General features: G+C 38.9%; 2 protein-coding genes across 3 annotated transcripts in view; one reads left to right on the plus strand and one right to left on the minus strand.

The window, feature by feature from the left end:
- Positions 1 to 540: 540 nt before the first annotated feature.
- LOC118740991 overlaps positions 541 to 15,726 on the minus strand; it is a 27,059-nt gene continuing 11,873 nt past the window's right edge. Inside the window, exons 3-11 of one of the 2 annotated variants that reach the window (XM_036472769.1) lie at positions 6,469 to 6,608; positions 6,159 to 6,401; positions 5,863 to 6,087; positions 5,470 to 5,797; positions 5,243 to 5,391; positions 1,498 to 1,627; positions 1,279 to 1,424; positions 1,119 to 1,217; positions 541 to 869 (exon numbers count right to left, since the gene is read on the minus strand). In XM_036472769.1, coding sequence (XP_036328662.1) covers positions 627 to 869; positions 1,119 to 1,217; positions 1,279 to 1,424; positions 1,498 to 1,627; positions 5,243 to 5,391; positions 5,470 to 5,797; positions 5,863 to 6,087; positions 6,159 to 6,401; positions 6,469 to 6,608 — 1,703 coding nt within the window. In that variant the 3' untranslated portion in view covers positions 541 to 626. Of the gene's footprint in view, positions 870 to 1,118; positions 1,218 to 1,278; positions 1,425 to 1,497; positions 1,628 to 5,242; positions 5,392 to 5,469; positions 5,798 to 5,862; positions 6,088 to 6,158; positions 6,402 to 6,462; positions 6,609 to 15,726 lie in introns of both variants that reach the window. The other variant, XM_036472768.1, reaches the window with a different exon arrangement.
- Positions 11,737 to 15,726, plus strand: part of LOC118740992 (glycoprotein endo-alpha-1,2-mannosidase-like protein) — a 6,548-nt gene continuing 2,558 nt past the window's right edge. Inside the window, exon 1 of the mRNA XM_036472770.1 lies at positions 11,737 to 12,761. Within this exon, the coding sequence (XP_036328663.1) occupies positions 11,737 to 12,761 (1,025 nt within the window). The remainder of the gene's footprint in view (positions 12,762 to 15,726) is intronic.

Below are 15,726 nucleotides of genomic sequence, written 5' to 3' on the forward strand. Positions count from 1 at the left end.
TTGTCGGGAACGGGTTAAAAGCATAGATGAGATCATCCTATCTGAAATCCACCTAATTGCCGCTTGGTTGTCTGAAAGGATAACTAAGAAACCAGTTTCCATTATTTCTTTTCCAGTTTCCATTTTCCTTTTAAGGCTAATAGCTTTTCAATCCGAGGTTCACTGGAATCGATAATTGAGAATAGGAGGTGCGGATATCACATCCTCATAAAATATCCAAGAATGTTAACTGAAGTTAAATACTGGCACACAGGAGCAAAACTGAATTTATGAAATAACTACCAGGCAACTGTGGAGTCCAGAGCAATGAACTGACTGAAGGATCGGTGAAATGTAGATCTGTGGCTCACTCAATACGACGGAGTATATTATCGGCCCAGGTCTTAAGAGAATATGACTATCAGTTTCTCGTCCTAGTGAAATTATGAATCAATTATGGTGCCGAAAGTCAATGTTACATTATACTTTTACATAAGACTCCATTTAAGAGCCTTCTAGTTTTTACTCATTCCCTAAATGTAAGTATTTTTTCTGCCGACATTTATTTTTTAATAGTATTTATTTATTTCGTTGATATATTAAATCTGTATTTTTTCTCACCGATTAGTTATCAGTGTTTGGATTTCTCATAAATTTAACAACTTATTTGACGCATTACATTCGGAATTCTCTAAGGCATTACCACAACATGACCAATGACGTCGACCTGGATGGCCGGCATGCCCATGCCCACAACCATTATAACCCGGCATACGACCGTCACAGGAACATTTTACCATCTTATTACCCTTGCTCGAGCAGAAGGTGCAACAATGATAGATGCCACTATGCGGGCGTACATTGCGTGCGAGGAAAGTGAAGGGACTGCCCTGTGAAGAAAAGAGGAGAAAGTAAATACATAATGGAAGGATGCAAGCACTAAGATTTTAATAGTGGAGAGTTAACACTCGGCAATTAGCTTAAAATTTTCACACTGAAAATCGACGGTTAACTGCCAACGAAAAGTTAACTCGGTCACTGTGAGAACGGCAACAAGAATTGCATCACTTTTTTTCTAAACAAGTTTTAAAACCAAAGAACTCTACTTACCTTACCTTTTATGGACGTAATATACCTACCTTAATTGGTTTATCATTTATATTTATTGTTAGCACTAAATTGCCCTCCGCGTCGGGCGTAAAACCGATGCCATATGTGCCATCACGATTATCAGCAATCTGGGGGGAAAAAAGGATATTAATATATATTTTTTTTAAGCAAGTAAAGTTCGTTTCCAACCTCAACTGGCAGAAATTTAGAGCTCGACTCTTTGTACTTTACTAGCGCCTGTATTTGTAAGCCGCCGTGACATAAGCCCACGCCGTCAGCGTCACGCGACTGCAGCAAAAGCTCAACACGCTTATGTAGACGTAATTGTGAGAAACCTGGGGAAATGTATGTAGTGTGAACTGACACTTTTAGGATTTACTGAGAATATTTAAAGTTTCCAACACTTACCCTCCCATTGCAGCGTACATAGCGAAGGTTCGACGGTTTGCATTGTAATGATACCGTAAAGTGGTATATCGTTTTGCGCTTTCATAGCAGGCGCACGTATGTGGGGTAGAAAGTGTAAGGTTTCCGATATCTGGAATGATAGATGAGAAATGAAAATTGAGAATTGAATATAAATCGTGAGAAACGACTGTATGTTTCCGAATGAGAATACCAGTTTTACAAGGTGCTAGAAGTTTTTTACCTAAGTATGTGAAAACAGAGGCACTATTGGCATACCCATGGCAACTTGAAAATTAGAACTCCGAAATAGCATGATCCAAAAGGCCAGCAGGTCATAACTAGTTGATGGCACTTGTAGAACAACCAGGCTACTTTGGTCACAAATAGATAAGAAAAAGGCGAAAGAGCTCAGCCTCTCAAGAGAGGGTATTGTGATGGTCACGGCTTGTGTAACCGGTCATTGGCAATTTGGCAGGCACTCTTCAAGACTGGGAATATACTCCCTTCGAATATTGCAGCAGTTGCAGAAATGAGTAAGAGTAAGAAACCGTAGAGCACTTCTTCTGTAGTTGCCCAGCTTTGGCCAAGAGGAGAGCAGGCTTTTTAGGTATGCCCTTCTTTAGCTCTCTTACGGAATTATCAAGCGTAGCAATAAAACCAATCCTACGCTTTATAAGAGCATCAAAATGGTTCTCTGAAGAATAGTCACCGAGGTTACCGTGTTCTGCAGTGGTACCACAATGGACCTTCAAAAGGTCTAAGTGAGTTGGTCCCTTGAACCGACTGCCAACATACCCTAACTTAACCTACAACCTACCCTAACTTAACCTACAAGTTTTTATTTCTTACAAAAGCACACCGAAGCAATTAAGTTCTGCCTAGAGACTTACACTTATACATGTGAACTAGGCCGTACCAGAAAAAAAGTTCGCCGTATACCATTGAGTCTAAAGCATTTTTGCAAGGAAATTTAAATTTTTTTTTTGTTTTGTGGCCGAACGTGCGTGTCGCATTTTTAAATTTTTCGTCATATCTTCCGCATTTACAGCCGGTTGTCTGTTGCAAAGATCATTGCTCTCAAGTAGTCCGTTCTATAATAGGGCTGTATTCGGAAAAACAAGGAGCTGTCAACAGGGCGGAGTGTAATAAACTGCGTAGAAATCTGTGAGATCATTTATGACTTGCAGGTTCATGGCAGGAAAGAGCTGGGAATGATCACCAGAGATACTGAGGTGGATGTATACGACGATAATACGACCCATGATAGCTTATGGAGCCATCATTTGGTTCGATAGACCTACACAACTTGAAGCAATCAAAGCGCTCGCCAAGACACAAAGGCTGACAGGTGCATGCATAATTGGAGCCATGAGAACTTGTCCAACCGCATCCTTGGAAAAGGACAACATGATAACCTGGTACACTGATGGCTCGCTGACTGAATAGGGTACTGGGGTAGGTCTAGTTAAACCGAGGTTAAGATACTCGGAACCCATGGGAAAACATGTGTTCATTTTCCAGACTGTGACATACGCCATATCAAGCGAAACTATCGGAATAAGAACATCACGACCTTCATTGACAGCCAAACGGCAATAAAAGCCCTCAAATCTCCTCAGGTAACACTCTTGGTCTGACCAATCGGGTTTGGGTTCTCTGGATTCTGGAACAAATTGGTATTGAAGGAAACGAAATTGCTGATAAACTTGCAAAGAAAGGAGCATCAACCCCTTTCATAGGCCCAGAGCCCATGTGTGGCATAGGAAAAGGAACACTCTTTGCCCTGGACCGGTTAGAGGAAGAAACTCAAGGAAATCAATATTTGGATAATCTACCAGATCTAGAGGAATCCAAAGCACTTTTAGGAACATATAACCTAAAACGCTTTAAGGAATGTATGAACTTATCCAAGAATAACTTAAGAATTATAGCAAGAATCCTGACAGTATATTGCAGGCTGAACTATTACCTAAATAAACTGGAAATTTACTCGCAGGATATCCTAGAACGCAAAAGACACCTGGGTGAACCATCATAGGAGAAAATCAAAATTCACATATCTTCTAAAGTAAAGTATGTAGGAGTTATTGTGGATGCCAGAGCCGGCTGGACTCTAAAATATTCTGTAGATATGCTTATTTCAGTGTCCTTACTTTCGCCCTTGCAAAGGCCGGACACTCGCAGAGAAAGTGTTCGTTAGGGGTTTATGATTGGTCCAAACTATTGGTATGATATAGTCGCTGGGCAACGCTTTTACATCCGAACTTAACCACAAGTAAGTGTCCCCAATCGAACACCCGTAATTTGATTGCGCTGTTAGCAGCTGAATTTTCAACAAAAACATCTATCGGTACTAGAGCGAGCAGAACGTAGCGTCAACGCTAGCTGTCCTCTGAGTTTCGTGGCTGAGTGGAGCCTGAGCCACATATAAATTAGAAAATTTTTTTTCTACCAGCTGTCGCCTCTAGCCAGGCAATGCCAAGACAATTTCTGCCTTCTCATGAAAACCCGTTGCCGTTCGGAGGCGGCAGAAAGTTGTTGGCGCTTCCATTTGTGTTATAACATCAGGACGCATCAGACACCTAGCAAAAGTGTTATTATTAATATTTTAAGTTAATTTAGTTTTTTTAGAGTTATTTTATAAAAAAAAAAATAAAGCAACTATGTATAATTCCATTAACAAAATAAAAGTTATAATTGAAGGAACTAAAAAAAAATAAAAATTAATATTTGCTGGTCGTGAGATTCGAGCCCACTACGTCGCGGCTCGGTTAAATCGCGATGCGGGCGTCTGTCAGGGTAAAATTGTGAAGAGATCAACAGCGCCGTTAATCCGGACTAACGTTGGTAGGTAGGATGAAGGGGCTGCCGCCTTAGGCTGAGGCCACGCAATGAGCGGTAAAGCGGCGAGCGGCTGAGCGGCTTAAAATTAAAACATATGAAATACTATTGAAGTGGCCACGCACTGAGCGGCATTTCTGTATGGCGCCGCTCAGCCACACGCCGCTTTACGGCTCATTGCGTGACCCCGACCTTAGCGGCACACTTGGGCCAAAGATAGAAGAGTCATTGTGTTACCGTTACAGTTTGACACCGTTCAATTATCCTCCCTGTTAAACCACTTCGTGTCGCTGATGAATCTCATCAGGCAACCTGCGTCAGTATTTGAAAACTCCGTAAGGTCGGCTAGGAACGGTAAACCTAGATCACGCATCCCGCTTCTACACAGTGCAGAGCATTTACATAGGAAATGCAAGATCTTCGAAAAGGCACTCCGAGCCACATCTGCCTGAAAATTCGACGATTTGTATCTTGAATCCATTTTTCTTTAGCTTGTTTGTACCACAAGAAGAATCTGCTTGGTCGTGCCTTTATTTGCAAGTTCATCTGCCACTCAGTTTACCTGTATGCCCCTAAGACCAGGGACCCAAGTGAGCTCAAGGCTGTTCACAACTTGCAAACAACGGAATTTTCAAGAAAATAATTGTCGAGTAGTTTTAGATTGAATGTTTAAATAGCGATCTACATTTGGGAGTCCCACAATATGCTATATATTATTTGCTAGTTCTAAACATATTCAATAGTTTATTTCGGAAGTTACTCGCCTTCGAGATAAATAATTGAGCATGCTAATGAGAATATGTGCTTTCTCTTTTCGAAACAAATTTATATTGTCCATAGAGACTTTCAATAAAAATTGTATTTCGGTAAAAGCGAATGCAATCATATAAGTAGTAATACGTACCTTTGGATCGACGGGCATTTTAAATTGCTGACAATATTCGAAACGTTTTAGCAAAATACTCAGAAAAGAGAGCACTTCAACATCGGAACCATTTTCGGTCAGCTCCTGAGCAAAGCGTAATGCCTCAATGGACTCGTTATTGCGTTTTTCTAAAATCAGCAAACAACATTAATTAATTTATGTTTTTTCCTCAAATAAAATACACCAGTGCACGTGGCAACACCCACCTAAATCCAGCTGCTGCTCGAGTATCATCTCCACTTTGGATTGGCGCGCGCGATGCACCTGTTGCAGTAACGTCTTGCGATGCACTTCGACCGCTTCGAAGTACTGGCGCGTGAAAGTCTCTATCTGCGCTTGTATGTCATCACACTTTTTATTTATACGTTTGGCAATCTCGCTCATACGCTCAATTGAATGCTCTGCATAGCTGCAGAGCGGACGCGTATGATCGACGGCGTCGTGCAGCAGTTTCGAGTAATTGGTGAAAGCTTTTGGGATGGACTCATGCCGGTGACCCTTGTGCAGCAACACAAGGCAGTCGGCGCAGGCGATCTGGGGGAAAAAAAGAATTTTGTTGAAAAAGAATATTTTATTTTCCACATTATTCAAATATGTACCTGCAAACAACTATTGCAGAACGACTTCATTTCGAAGCCCGGATGCATGCCACACTTTAGTGTAAAATTCGTATTATCCTCACTGAGTGTTTGCTGCTTTTTACGCGCGCGTCTCAGCTCCATAATATTCCGTATGCGATGATTGGCTGTGTTGCGCTGGCGCTCGTGTGCCTCCTTGCAGAGCGTGCACAGATTTAGCGTACAACTGATGCAGTGGTAGGTTGCCTAAAAGTAGACTATGGCGTATGAAGACAAAACCAGTTCATAATTGCAAAATGCTTTCTCATGCCACTCACATTTATTTCCTCGAAACATAGACTGCACCAAACCTTCGTTATGACTTCATCACCCATTTCCTGTTTGATCGCCTCGATTTTGCGCACCAGCAAATAATTCTGCGGCAATTGGCGTATGCCACCCATCGGTATTACGGTTGCATATTTGCATATTTTGCAGCTGATGTAACGCAAGCGTTCTTCGGGCGCTGTGCTCATGCGTATAGAGGAAGAACTTTCCGAGCTCTTGCCGTCGGATTTGGACTGGGGATGTGTATAGCAATAATTTTGTTATCGATTTATATATATTTAATGTTTTACCCACCCTTACTTTTAGTAAAATCCGTTCGAGTGATTTTTTTCGTTTAAAACTGAAAGAGGAATGGCGTGCTCGTGAAGGTGAAGTAGAACCGCTGCGCACCGACATGTCGGGAGAGGAGGACTGCACGCTATAGTTGGACTTGTTGGAAGCTTTTAAAATGGGGAAATTATAAGAAATGCGTCAAATATAAAGTAAAGTATTATATATTTTTGTAAACATCACAGAAAGTAGAATATTCAACATAATTAGTACCACTTAAAAAAGGCGTGAGTATTACGTACTCATGAAATTTGATATGTTAACACTGTGTTCTGTACCAGTTCCGAAATGGTCCCAAACTAAACCCGGACTAGTCCCGAACTGGGCCCAAACTAGATCCGAAAAAGTACTTAACTAGTCCCAAACTGGTACCGAAGTAGTTCCAAATTAGTCTCAAACTTGTTTAGATCTACCACCGAACTAGATCTAAACTAGTTCCGAACTAGTTCGCAGCTAGGTCCGAAATGATGTCAATGATGTCACACTAGACTTGAACTAGTTCCGGACTAGTCACAAAATAGATTCAGACTAGTCCCAAACTGGTCTTAAAATAGTCCCGAGCTAATCTCGAACTAGGCCCGAACAATATCCGAACCAGTCTCGAACTAGGCCCAAACTAATACCGAACTGCCTAGTAGCAAAGAGTCTTTCCAACTTTGAGAAAGTCATTGCGACTATGCTATCTGGTTCTTGTTTGAGAGCAAAAAGGTAAATGGCTTATAGCAAATTTTATCCACAAGAACCAGGGACCTTCTTAGTCGAAAGCAAAGGCATGGCACCACCAATTTCAATGGTAAGAAAGAGCTCAACTGGTATTAGTTGTGGTCGACCCCAAACGTTCGCCGCAAAAAAGGTCGTCACGCCAGAAATCGTCAATATAACTTGTGGGATTACATATTTATATATGTATATTTATGGAAATACATCAATATATTACAATAGGAGAATGAAACTGCGTGAGGCACCTCAAGCTGTGGGTCTCTCAACTGAGTGAATATTTGGCAATCAAATAACTATACGCGCAAATCCTCTCACTTAACTATTAGCGGAACCGTGTGTCCAAAACCAAGGAGTGCTTGGGGGTATTCAACCGCAAAATTTCTTCTTGGCGAACGAGCAACGCCGTCGGCGCAGGCGACACAAAAGCTTATATCTTTAAGAATACTTGGCGGAACCATTCATGGTCGGCGAAAACACACCTTGGGTGAGAGGTGCGTGGGGTTGTATAAATGGGGTCCTCACTGGCACTGATCCCATTAAAACTATTGGATCAACACCTAATTTTAAAGCATTTCGATGACCAACAAGTAAATAAGATTTTTGATGAGTACACATTAGGGTGGCCCAAAAACAGTAAACTTGGAATTGTAATGCTCCCACCCCCCTAGGATTGTTTTACATCGAAAAAAGTAGACCCCTATTTTTCAATTTTGAAATCATAATCATTTTTTCATCGCAACTATAATTTAAACCCACAAAAACCTCGAAAAAAGCAGTGGGGAGCCAATAAAAAATCGTTAGTATTAAAAAATTTTTAAATAAACAATTGGGTATTATTATTGAAAGTCTCCTGAAGAGTGCCAGAGTTTTCTTATCGAAAAATATTTATTTTCAAGAATTCTACCCTTTTTCGACGAAAATTTATTATTTTTGTATATAAAAATACATGGAAAACTTTGAGCTCGTTGAGCGACCTCTAAATATTTTTAGATTTCAAAATAAAAAAATAGGAGTATACCTTTTTTCGATATAAAACAATCCTAGGGGGTGAGAGCATAAAAAATTCCGACTTTACTTTTTCCCACATACATTTTTGGACCACCCTAGTGTACATAGATAAAGAAACAGCAACCTTTCGGATGGTCGGGCGCAATTAGGTCTTTGGACTTCTTACGATGCACCAAAAATTAGGAGCGCATTACTTTATTTCCCTTGCGATCGCATTGAAATAATTTCAAACTAGACTCCAATGGTATTGCAGAAAATTTGATACCTGATGGACTGTTTAGGAAAAGCAGGTAGTCTGACCGATTTTATCGGAGTAAGTGGAAGTTTTTTTTTTACAACATGAATACCATACTTAGATAAATGAGTCTCATATTAGTTCAAAGAGCTCTGGACATAAACCGAGGGCTTGGTAGGTATTTCATAGACTTTTTCTGTAGTAAAAGTCCTAATTTATTAAATCTAGAATTTATTAACATTCCGTTTTAATGGAGACTTTATTAAGTGAGATGAGATTGAAAGTTCAGGGAAGAAGTCTAGTTCTCCTAGTTAATGCGACCAATGACGTCTGTTCTAACATACCTAATAGCCTAATATCTACCAATATATTGCCCATGACCCCCAAATGACATAAACTCTGTTCCGAGATCAGAGTGATTGAATTTAGTAGTGTTTATTGGTCGGCAAACTGGCGTAAAACGCTGAGTTAACTGGCCACATGGTAGTGAAAGTGAGCCTTCTGGAATGCATACAGCACATGCTTTGCTCAAGCTCATTTCAACTTCCAGCTCAAGGTTAGAGATGATTTGGAGAATGATGTTGGACCTCAACTTGAGAACTATGAGATATAATAATCGATATTTTTTATCGGTTTTGTTATAAATTTTCTTATCGATTATTTATCAATTTTGTTATCGATATTTTGATTGATATTCTTTATCGATTTTCTAATCGATTTTTGTTATCGATAGTTTTGTCGATTTTTTAATAGATTTTGCTACCAATATTATTATCGTTTTGGCTATCTAATGTTTATCGAATTTTTCATCGAGTTTCTTCCGATATTTTATCCAGTTTGTTATCGATTATATATCGGTTTTGTTATCGATTATTTATCGATTTTGTTATCGATTTTTTTATCGATATTTTTGTCGATTTTGTTATCAATTTTTGTTATCGATTTTCTATCGATTATTAAACGAATTTGTTATCGATATTTGTATCGATTTTGTTATCGATATATTTATCGATTTTTAATAGACTTTGTTACCGATATTTTATCGATTTGATTATCGATATTTTTATCGAGTTTCTTATTGATTTTGCTACCAATATACAAAATGGATATGTAACATAAGTTTCACTTCTCCAGTGTAGCCCAGGCGCACTTATTATACCCTTCATGAGCATGAAATGGTATTATAACTTTGGTCCGATGTTTGTAAGTACCAGAACAAAAAGAGATAGACCCATGAAAATGTATACTTATATGATCAGAACGTCGAGCTGAGTTGATTTAGCCATGTCCGTCTGTCCGTCTGTCTGTCTGTTTGTATGCAATCTAGTCTCTCAGTTTTCGAGATATCCGGATCAAATTTGGTAGGTGGGTGTATTTTTATAATGTATTAATCATTTGTCGGAACCGGAAGAATCGGACCACTATAACATATAGCTCCCATACAACTGATTGTTCAGATATGAGATTTTTCATTATAACTTCTCCATTTGTGCAGCTACGAACATGAAATTTTGCAATACTTGCACCCATTATCAACTTACAATGAAAATTACAAAGATCGGGTCACTATAACCTATAGCTCCCATACAACTGATTGTTCAGATATAAAATTTTTCATTATAACTTCTCCATTTGTGCAGCTACGAACATGAAATTTTGCAATACTTGCACCCATTATCAACTTACAGTGAAAATTACAAAGATCGGGTCACTATAACCTATAGCTCCCATACAACTGATTGTTCAGATATAAAATTTTGCGTTATAACTCCTCCATTTATATAGCTAGGAACATGAAATTCCGCACTGTTTTCAATAATTATCAACAGAAAACTTACAGTGAAAATAAGAAAGATCGGGTCACTATAACCTGCAGCCCCCATACAACTGATTGTTCAGATATGAGGTCTTTTATCATAACTCCTCCATTTATGCAGCTAGGAACTTGAAATTTCGCACCATTTTTGCTCATTATCAACGGAATACTTACAGTGAAAATAACAAGGATCGGGTGACTATAACATATATGTATCTTCCATACATCTGATTGTTCAGATATGGGATTTTACTGTAAAACTCCTTTATTTGAACAGCTAAAACCGATAAATTTCGTAAGATATTTTATAAATAATAATACAAAGTCTACTGAGAAAATCGTCAAAATCTATGCTGTATAAGCTTTATCTCCTATAGCACTGATTGTTCAGATACCAGTTTTTGCGATATATCTCCTTTATGTAGGAAACTAAACCCAATAAATTGTGTTACCGGTTTACATACCGATCACATAGCAGTGAAAATCACTTAGATTGGTGCCATATAAAGTATATCTTCCATACCTCTGATTGTTTAGATGCGATTTTTTATATAAGTATGTAACTCCTCTATCGATGTATGCTGATGTATTTAAAAGCAGTAATCTGTCAAAGTAAAATTTGCAGATGTTCATGAAAGGTATGAAGCCTTCGGCATAGCCGAAGACAGCGCTGCTCTTACTTGTTTTTTTTTTGTGTTTGCTCGGTTTACTTTAATAACTGATGTTTTGAGATGCACCTCGTTTGATTGAAACTTTTTTTACAGGGTATAGCAATAGTTTTAATAATAATTATTACATTCCAGTACATCTGTCTTATCTCTCTTTTCTGCGCGCAGTTTTCTCTCACTGGAAGCGAGCATGCGCGCTGAATGTAAACAATAACAAACCGGCAGTGGAATAAAGGAATTCACTCGAGCTAAAAGCATAAACAGGAAGCACATGGTACACACTAATACACAGGGTACACACATAAAGCAACAACCAAACACATTTGGGCATATAAAAGTACACATGCATACCTACACCAGTTCTCAAATACACCAAGGGGGTTGTGCTAAAAAGGAATGCGGTACAAAAAGATAATCACTAAATGCTGAAAACAGAAATAGAAATAAAGAAAAGCAGAGGCAGCAGATGCGAGCTTAATTATGTAGAACGCAAGGTAAAAGCAAAAACAAAAACAAAAAAAAAAACGAACAGAAGAAGAGGAAGAAGCGCATTACAGAACGCTCTACATTAAAAATAAAACGCTCGAGTGCCTCGCACTAAACACACACATAGGCACACACACACACGCAATAAAGGAACGACCGCAAGGACGACTCAGCAGCCGTCGACTCGCCAACAGTCTTTGTCAGTCGTTCGTTCACTCGGTCCGTGCGCGGGGCTGCTCTCGCTGCTGCCGCTTCAACCGCAATCGCTTGTAAAATGCTGAATCAATTGCAAACGCAGCTAAAAAATGCTACTAAAAAAATATTTAAAAAATCGTCGAAAGTTGAAAATTCTTTTCCTACTCATGGTCATTGTGCTAATTGTGGTGACTGTAGTTGTGCTGAATATTTCACCAAATGTAGGCTCCACTGAACGTGTGCTCGATGAGCATTTTATAGCGCGCATCTATGGCGGTAGTGGCGTTGGCATTGGCGGCGGTGGCGCTGGCGCTGGCAGTGGTCGCTTGGAGCAGCCACCCCTCAAGTCGCCCCGCCAAAATGGCATCATTGTGCCAGAGAAATATGATGAGCACAAGGTGAAAGCGCGCATTGCCCAGCAACGCCTGCAGCAGCTGAAGCAGGAGCAACAGCAGCAACGTAACGCCATTGAACCGGGTGAGGAGCACACCACACTGGATGCGGTCACCACGGGCGTACATATCTTCTATAGTGCGCCTGTCGCTTGGTATAAAACAAAAAAGTCACAACAGCCGCCAGTCGTGCCACAGCTGCAGTTGCGTGGCGCTGCCAAGGAGCTGCTGAACGATGTTTCCGATGCCGTCCAACCGCTGCCGACATCGACTGCGGCCACAGCCACTGTGAAGCCAGTGCGTATACTTAACACCGCTTTCTATCCGGCGCTGGGGTTGTATAAGCCCACCACCAACTTGCTGCAAAAGCATTTCGATAATATTCGCAATTGCGGCATTGGCGTACTCATACTCAGCTGCAGCGGCAAGGCAGGCGAGGTGGAACTCTATCAGCAGCTATTGGATTTGGCGCCCGCCTACAATTTGAGCATCACTTTCGAGATTAGCGTGGCCGGCAATCAGAGCGTGGAGTTTTTGCAACAACAACTGGAGGCAGTGCGTCGCTACTCCACCGCTGAGAGTTTCTATCGCGTGTATTCGTTGTCGCGTAAGCGTTTAGTGCCGTTGATTTACGTAAGCAATGCTTACAAGTTGAGCGAAACGCCAGCAGGACGTGCGCTGTGTCAAACGCATCCGGAAAGTTTGCGTCGCATTTTTGATGCATACTTTATTGGGCATATTAGGTAAGTTTTGGTTTGTGTAGGTATGTGTGTGTGTGTGTGTGTGAGTGTGTCAGTGTATGTGTAGGTTATTTAAAGACTAGTGGCCTTATACATAAAAAATAAAATAGATTTAAAGAGCTCTATAAAGTGACATTTTCATACAAATTTTCAATTTATAAAGCAGTTAAAGTCTTCTTTATTTTTTATGAATTGGGGTCAAGGAATTTATTAAGCAAATTGTTTTTAAATTCACTCATAATATAATGTCATGAAAAAGAATTTTGTTTTTGATATTTCGAATGTTTTTCAAGTAAAATTTTTTTGTTACTTTTTAATAAAAATATGGTGTATGCTTTACCAAAAACCACATAAATAGAACTGGCACACTTAAAGCTCTACCCAGAATTACAGCGGACGACGGCAAAGCGGTCGGCGGTATGTGAGCAGCCGTATAGTTGTCGCAGTGAAATACGTCAGAGTAATCACAATTCCAGCGCACGACGGCTTCCGTCAGTTGTCATTTTGATTTGAAAATGTTCATTAAAATTCAATTTTTTTCGGTACGTGCATGTATGCAGATCTGGATCTGGTATAAGTGGATGAAAACTTTGCCAAACTTTTGAAAATAAAAAAATTACTACAATCAACATTGTACCGTCCCTGCTAGGCGGTAAAAATAGAAATAAATTTAAATGAACCGAAAAACGTCGGCGGTAAAAACGCTGCCGCCGCAATTATGAGCCATTCCATATGCCATTGTGAGTTTTAATTTTGACAGCGGTTAACCGACGACGGTTTTAACACCGTCCACTGCAATTCTGGGTAGAACTTTATACAGAATTTAGAAAAATTCCACACATTTTTATGTAAATTTTCGACTTTTTAATCAGAATTTTTATAAAATTTTTGAGTTTGCAGTTACAAGGTTTAGAAAATTTTAGTAAAATAAATGTAAGTTTTTGGCGGCATGATCTCATCACATCACTTCATGTCATAATATTATTAATAATTAGACTGGTGATTAGTGTTAACTAGAGATGGTGAAAACGGCCCTTATTAGTTATGTCACTTAATAATGATTGGTGGAAAATGGAATTTTAACTTCGAAAATGCCTTTCCTATGGGGTTTAACATAGGAGAGTATACTGGCAAAAATTTCGGTAAGCATCCATTATTATTCACCATACCCAGCGAGAAAATGTAATATATGGTAATCCAAAAAAAAAAATCAGTAAAACAGGCGTTTTCACATTCGAAAATGCATTATTTTTCCCATGGCGATGTCTTATGAAAAGTGAGGCATTCCATTTTGCATTACCAGTAATGCAGAAATGAGTGTGATTTATTTGTGATATGAATTTTTTGCGACTTTTTGGATACATTACAATGCTGATTACATAATTAACAGTAATAGAATCTAGAACTCATTAGAAATACATTACATTATTTATCACGCATGCAATGCATTACTACTTTTCCTACTGGGTATCTCTTATTTCTATGGAACCCTGAATAAATACTTGGAAACGTGTCGAACTCATAGTAGAATGAGAAACAATTTGTTGGTGAATATGAATATGAAAAAAATAAACAAACTTTGGCAGTTTAAAGTCCAAATATATAAAAAGAAAAAAATCAAAGCAGCTGTTTTATTGCTATCACTTATTCAATATGCCTTAACCGTAAAGAAGAGCAACGCGTAACAGCGAATTCACACTAAACCAAAAAAAAATAAAGTTGCATTTAATTTGAAAAAGGTTTCGCTTAACCTGAAAAGGTTTCATTTAATTTGAAAATGCTATATATGAAAAGTAAAGTAAAAAACTAAATTTTTGTATTGCATCATAATCAGTCAAAAAGTGAATTTTGAATTTTTAGTTAGTTACGGCCTTTTGTATTTCAGCGACTAGGTGATATAAGCCCTTTCTATATTAAGGTAACGATATACACATAAGGAAAATGTTAAGAAACTGTTAATAAAAAAAAAAAAAATTTTGGATAAAGTTGCCAACTATTTAAGTAGAAATTTCCAAAAATTTGGATTAGACCTCGATTATCCGGGCCTCCATCATACGGGAACATCTATTAACCGGGATGCTGAATGATTGATTATATACCGCTGTTATCCGTATTAATTCACACACGACTAGAGTGGTGGTAGGGGGCGGTTGTGTTTCTCTCGGGCCCGAATTTTTAAAGGGGCCCGTATTTTTGTGAAAATTAAGTTGCAAGTGTTATCAGTTAAAATTGCTAAAATTTCGTCTATTTTGTTTATCAAAAACAGTTCATCAAAAAACTAATCAAAAGTTTAAGAAAAGTGTATTACTGTACGATGTAGCCACCTTTAGCGCGGATGGAGTTTGTCGGAGAATGCTTCACATGCTGCACGAGTGTGGTCTAGTGGTATTTTGTAGTGAACAGGGCGTAAAGGTAAACCAAAAAATCTTCTATTCAAAAAGTTTTTAAACCATGATTTGTTACCTTGAGCACAAAAGCAATTCGGTAGAAATCATTGGACGTTTCAATCAGACTCGACACCATCGCATAGAGTTCGAAAAAAAACTTCCCAGCTTCATTTCATCGCAACAATGACAACCATATTCATCGGAATTTTCCATTCTCAAGGCCTTAGTATCAACTAAAAAATATGAGTCAGTCAACGCCATGAAGATTGCTCTTCGCTGCCACTGGGACAAAATACGACCAGACCACATTCGTGCAGCCTGTGAAGCATTCCCGTACAGGCTCCATGCCATTATCTGCGCTAAAGGTGGCTACATGGAACAGTAATACATTTTTCTTAAACCCTGACTAGTTCTTATGATGAACTGATGAGTATGAGTTTAAAGCGAATAAATTTTAAAAGGAAAATAATTAAAAAAATTAAAATGTGTATTGATTTGGATGAAATATGAGCACGAAAGAATGCTACTCATACGCCATGTAACGGGTGATTTTTTTGAGGTTAGGATTTTCATGCATTAGT

The sequence above is a fragment of the Rhagoletis pomonella genome, unplaced genomic scaffold, assembly GCF_013731165.1.
Source record: "Rhagoletis pomonella isolate Grant_MI unplaced genomic scaffold, Rhpom_1.0 Rhpom_scaffold_00006, whole genome shotgun sequence".
Lineage (NCBI taxonomy): Eukaryota > Metazoa > Arthropoda > Insecta > Diptera > Tephritidae > Rhagoletis > Rhagoletis pomonella.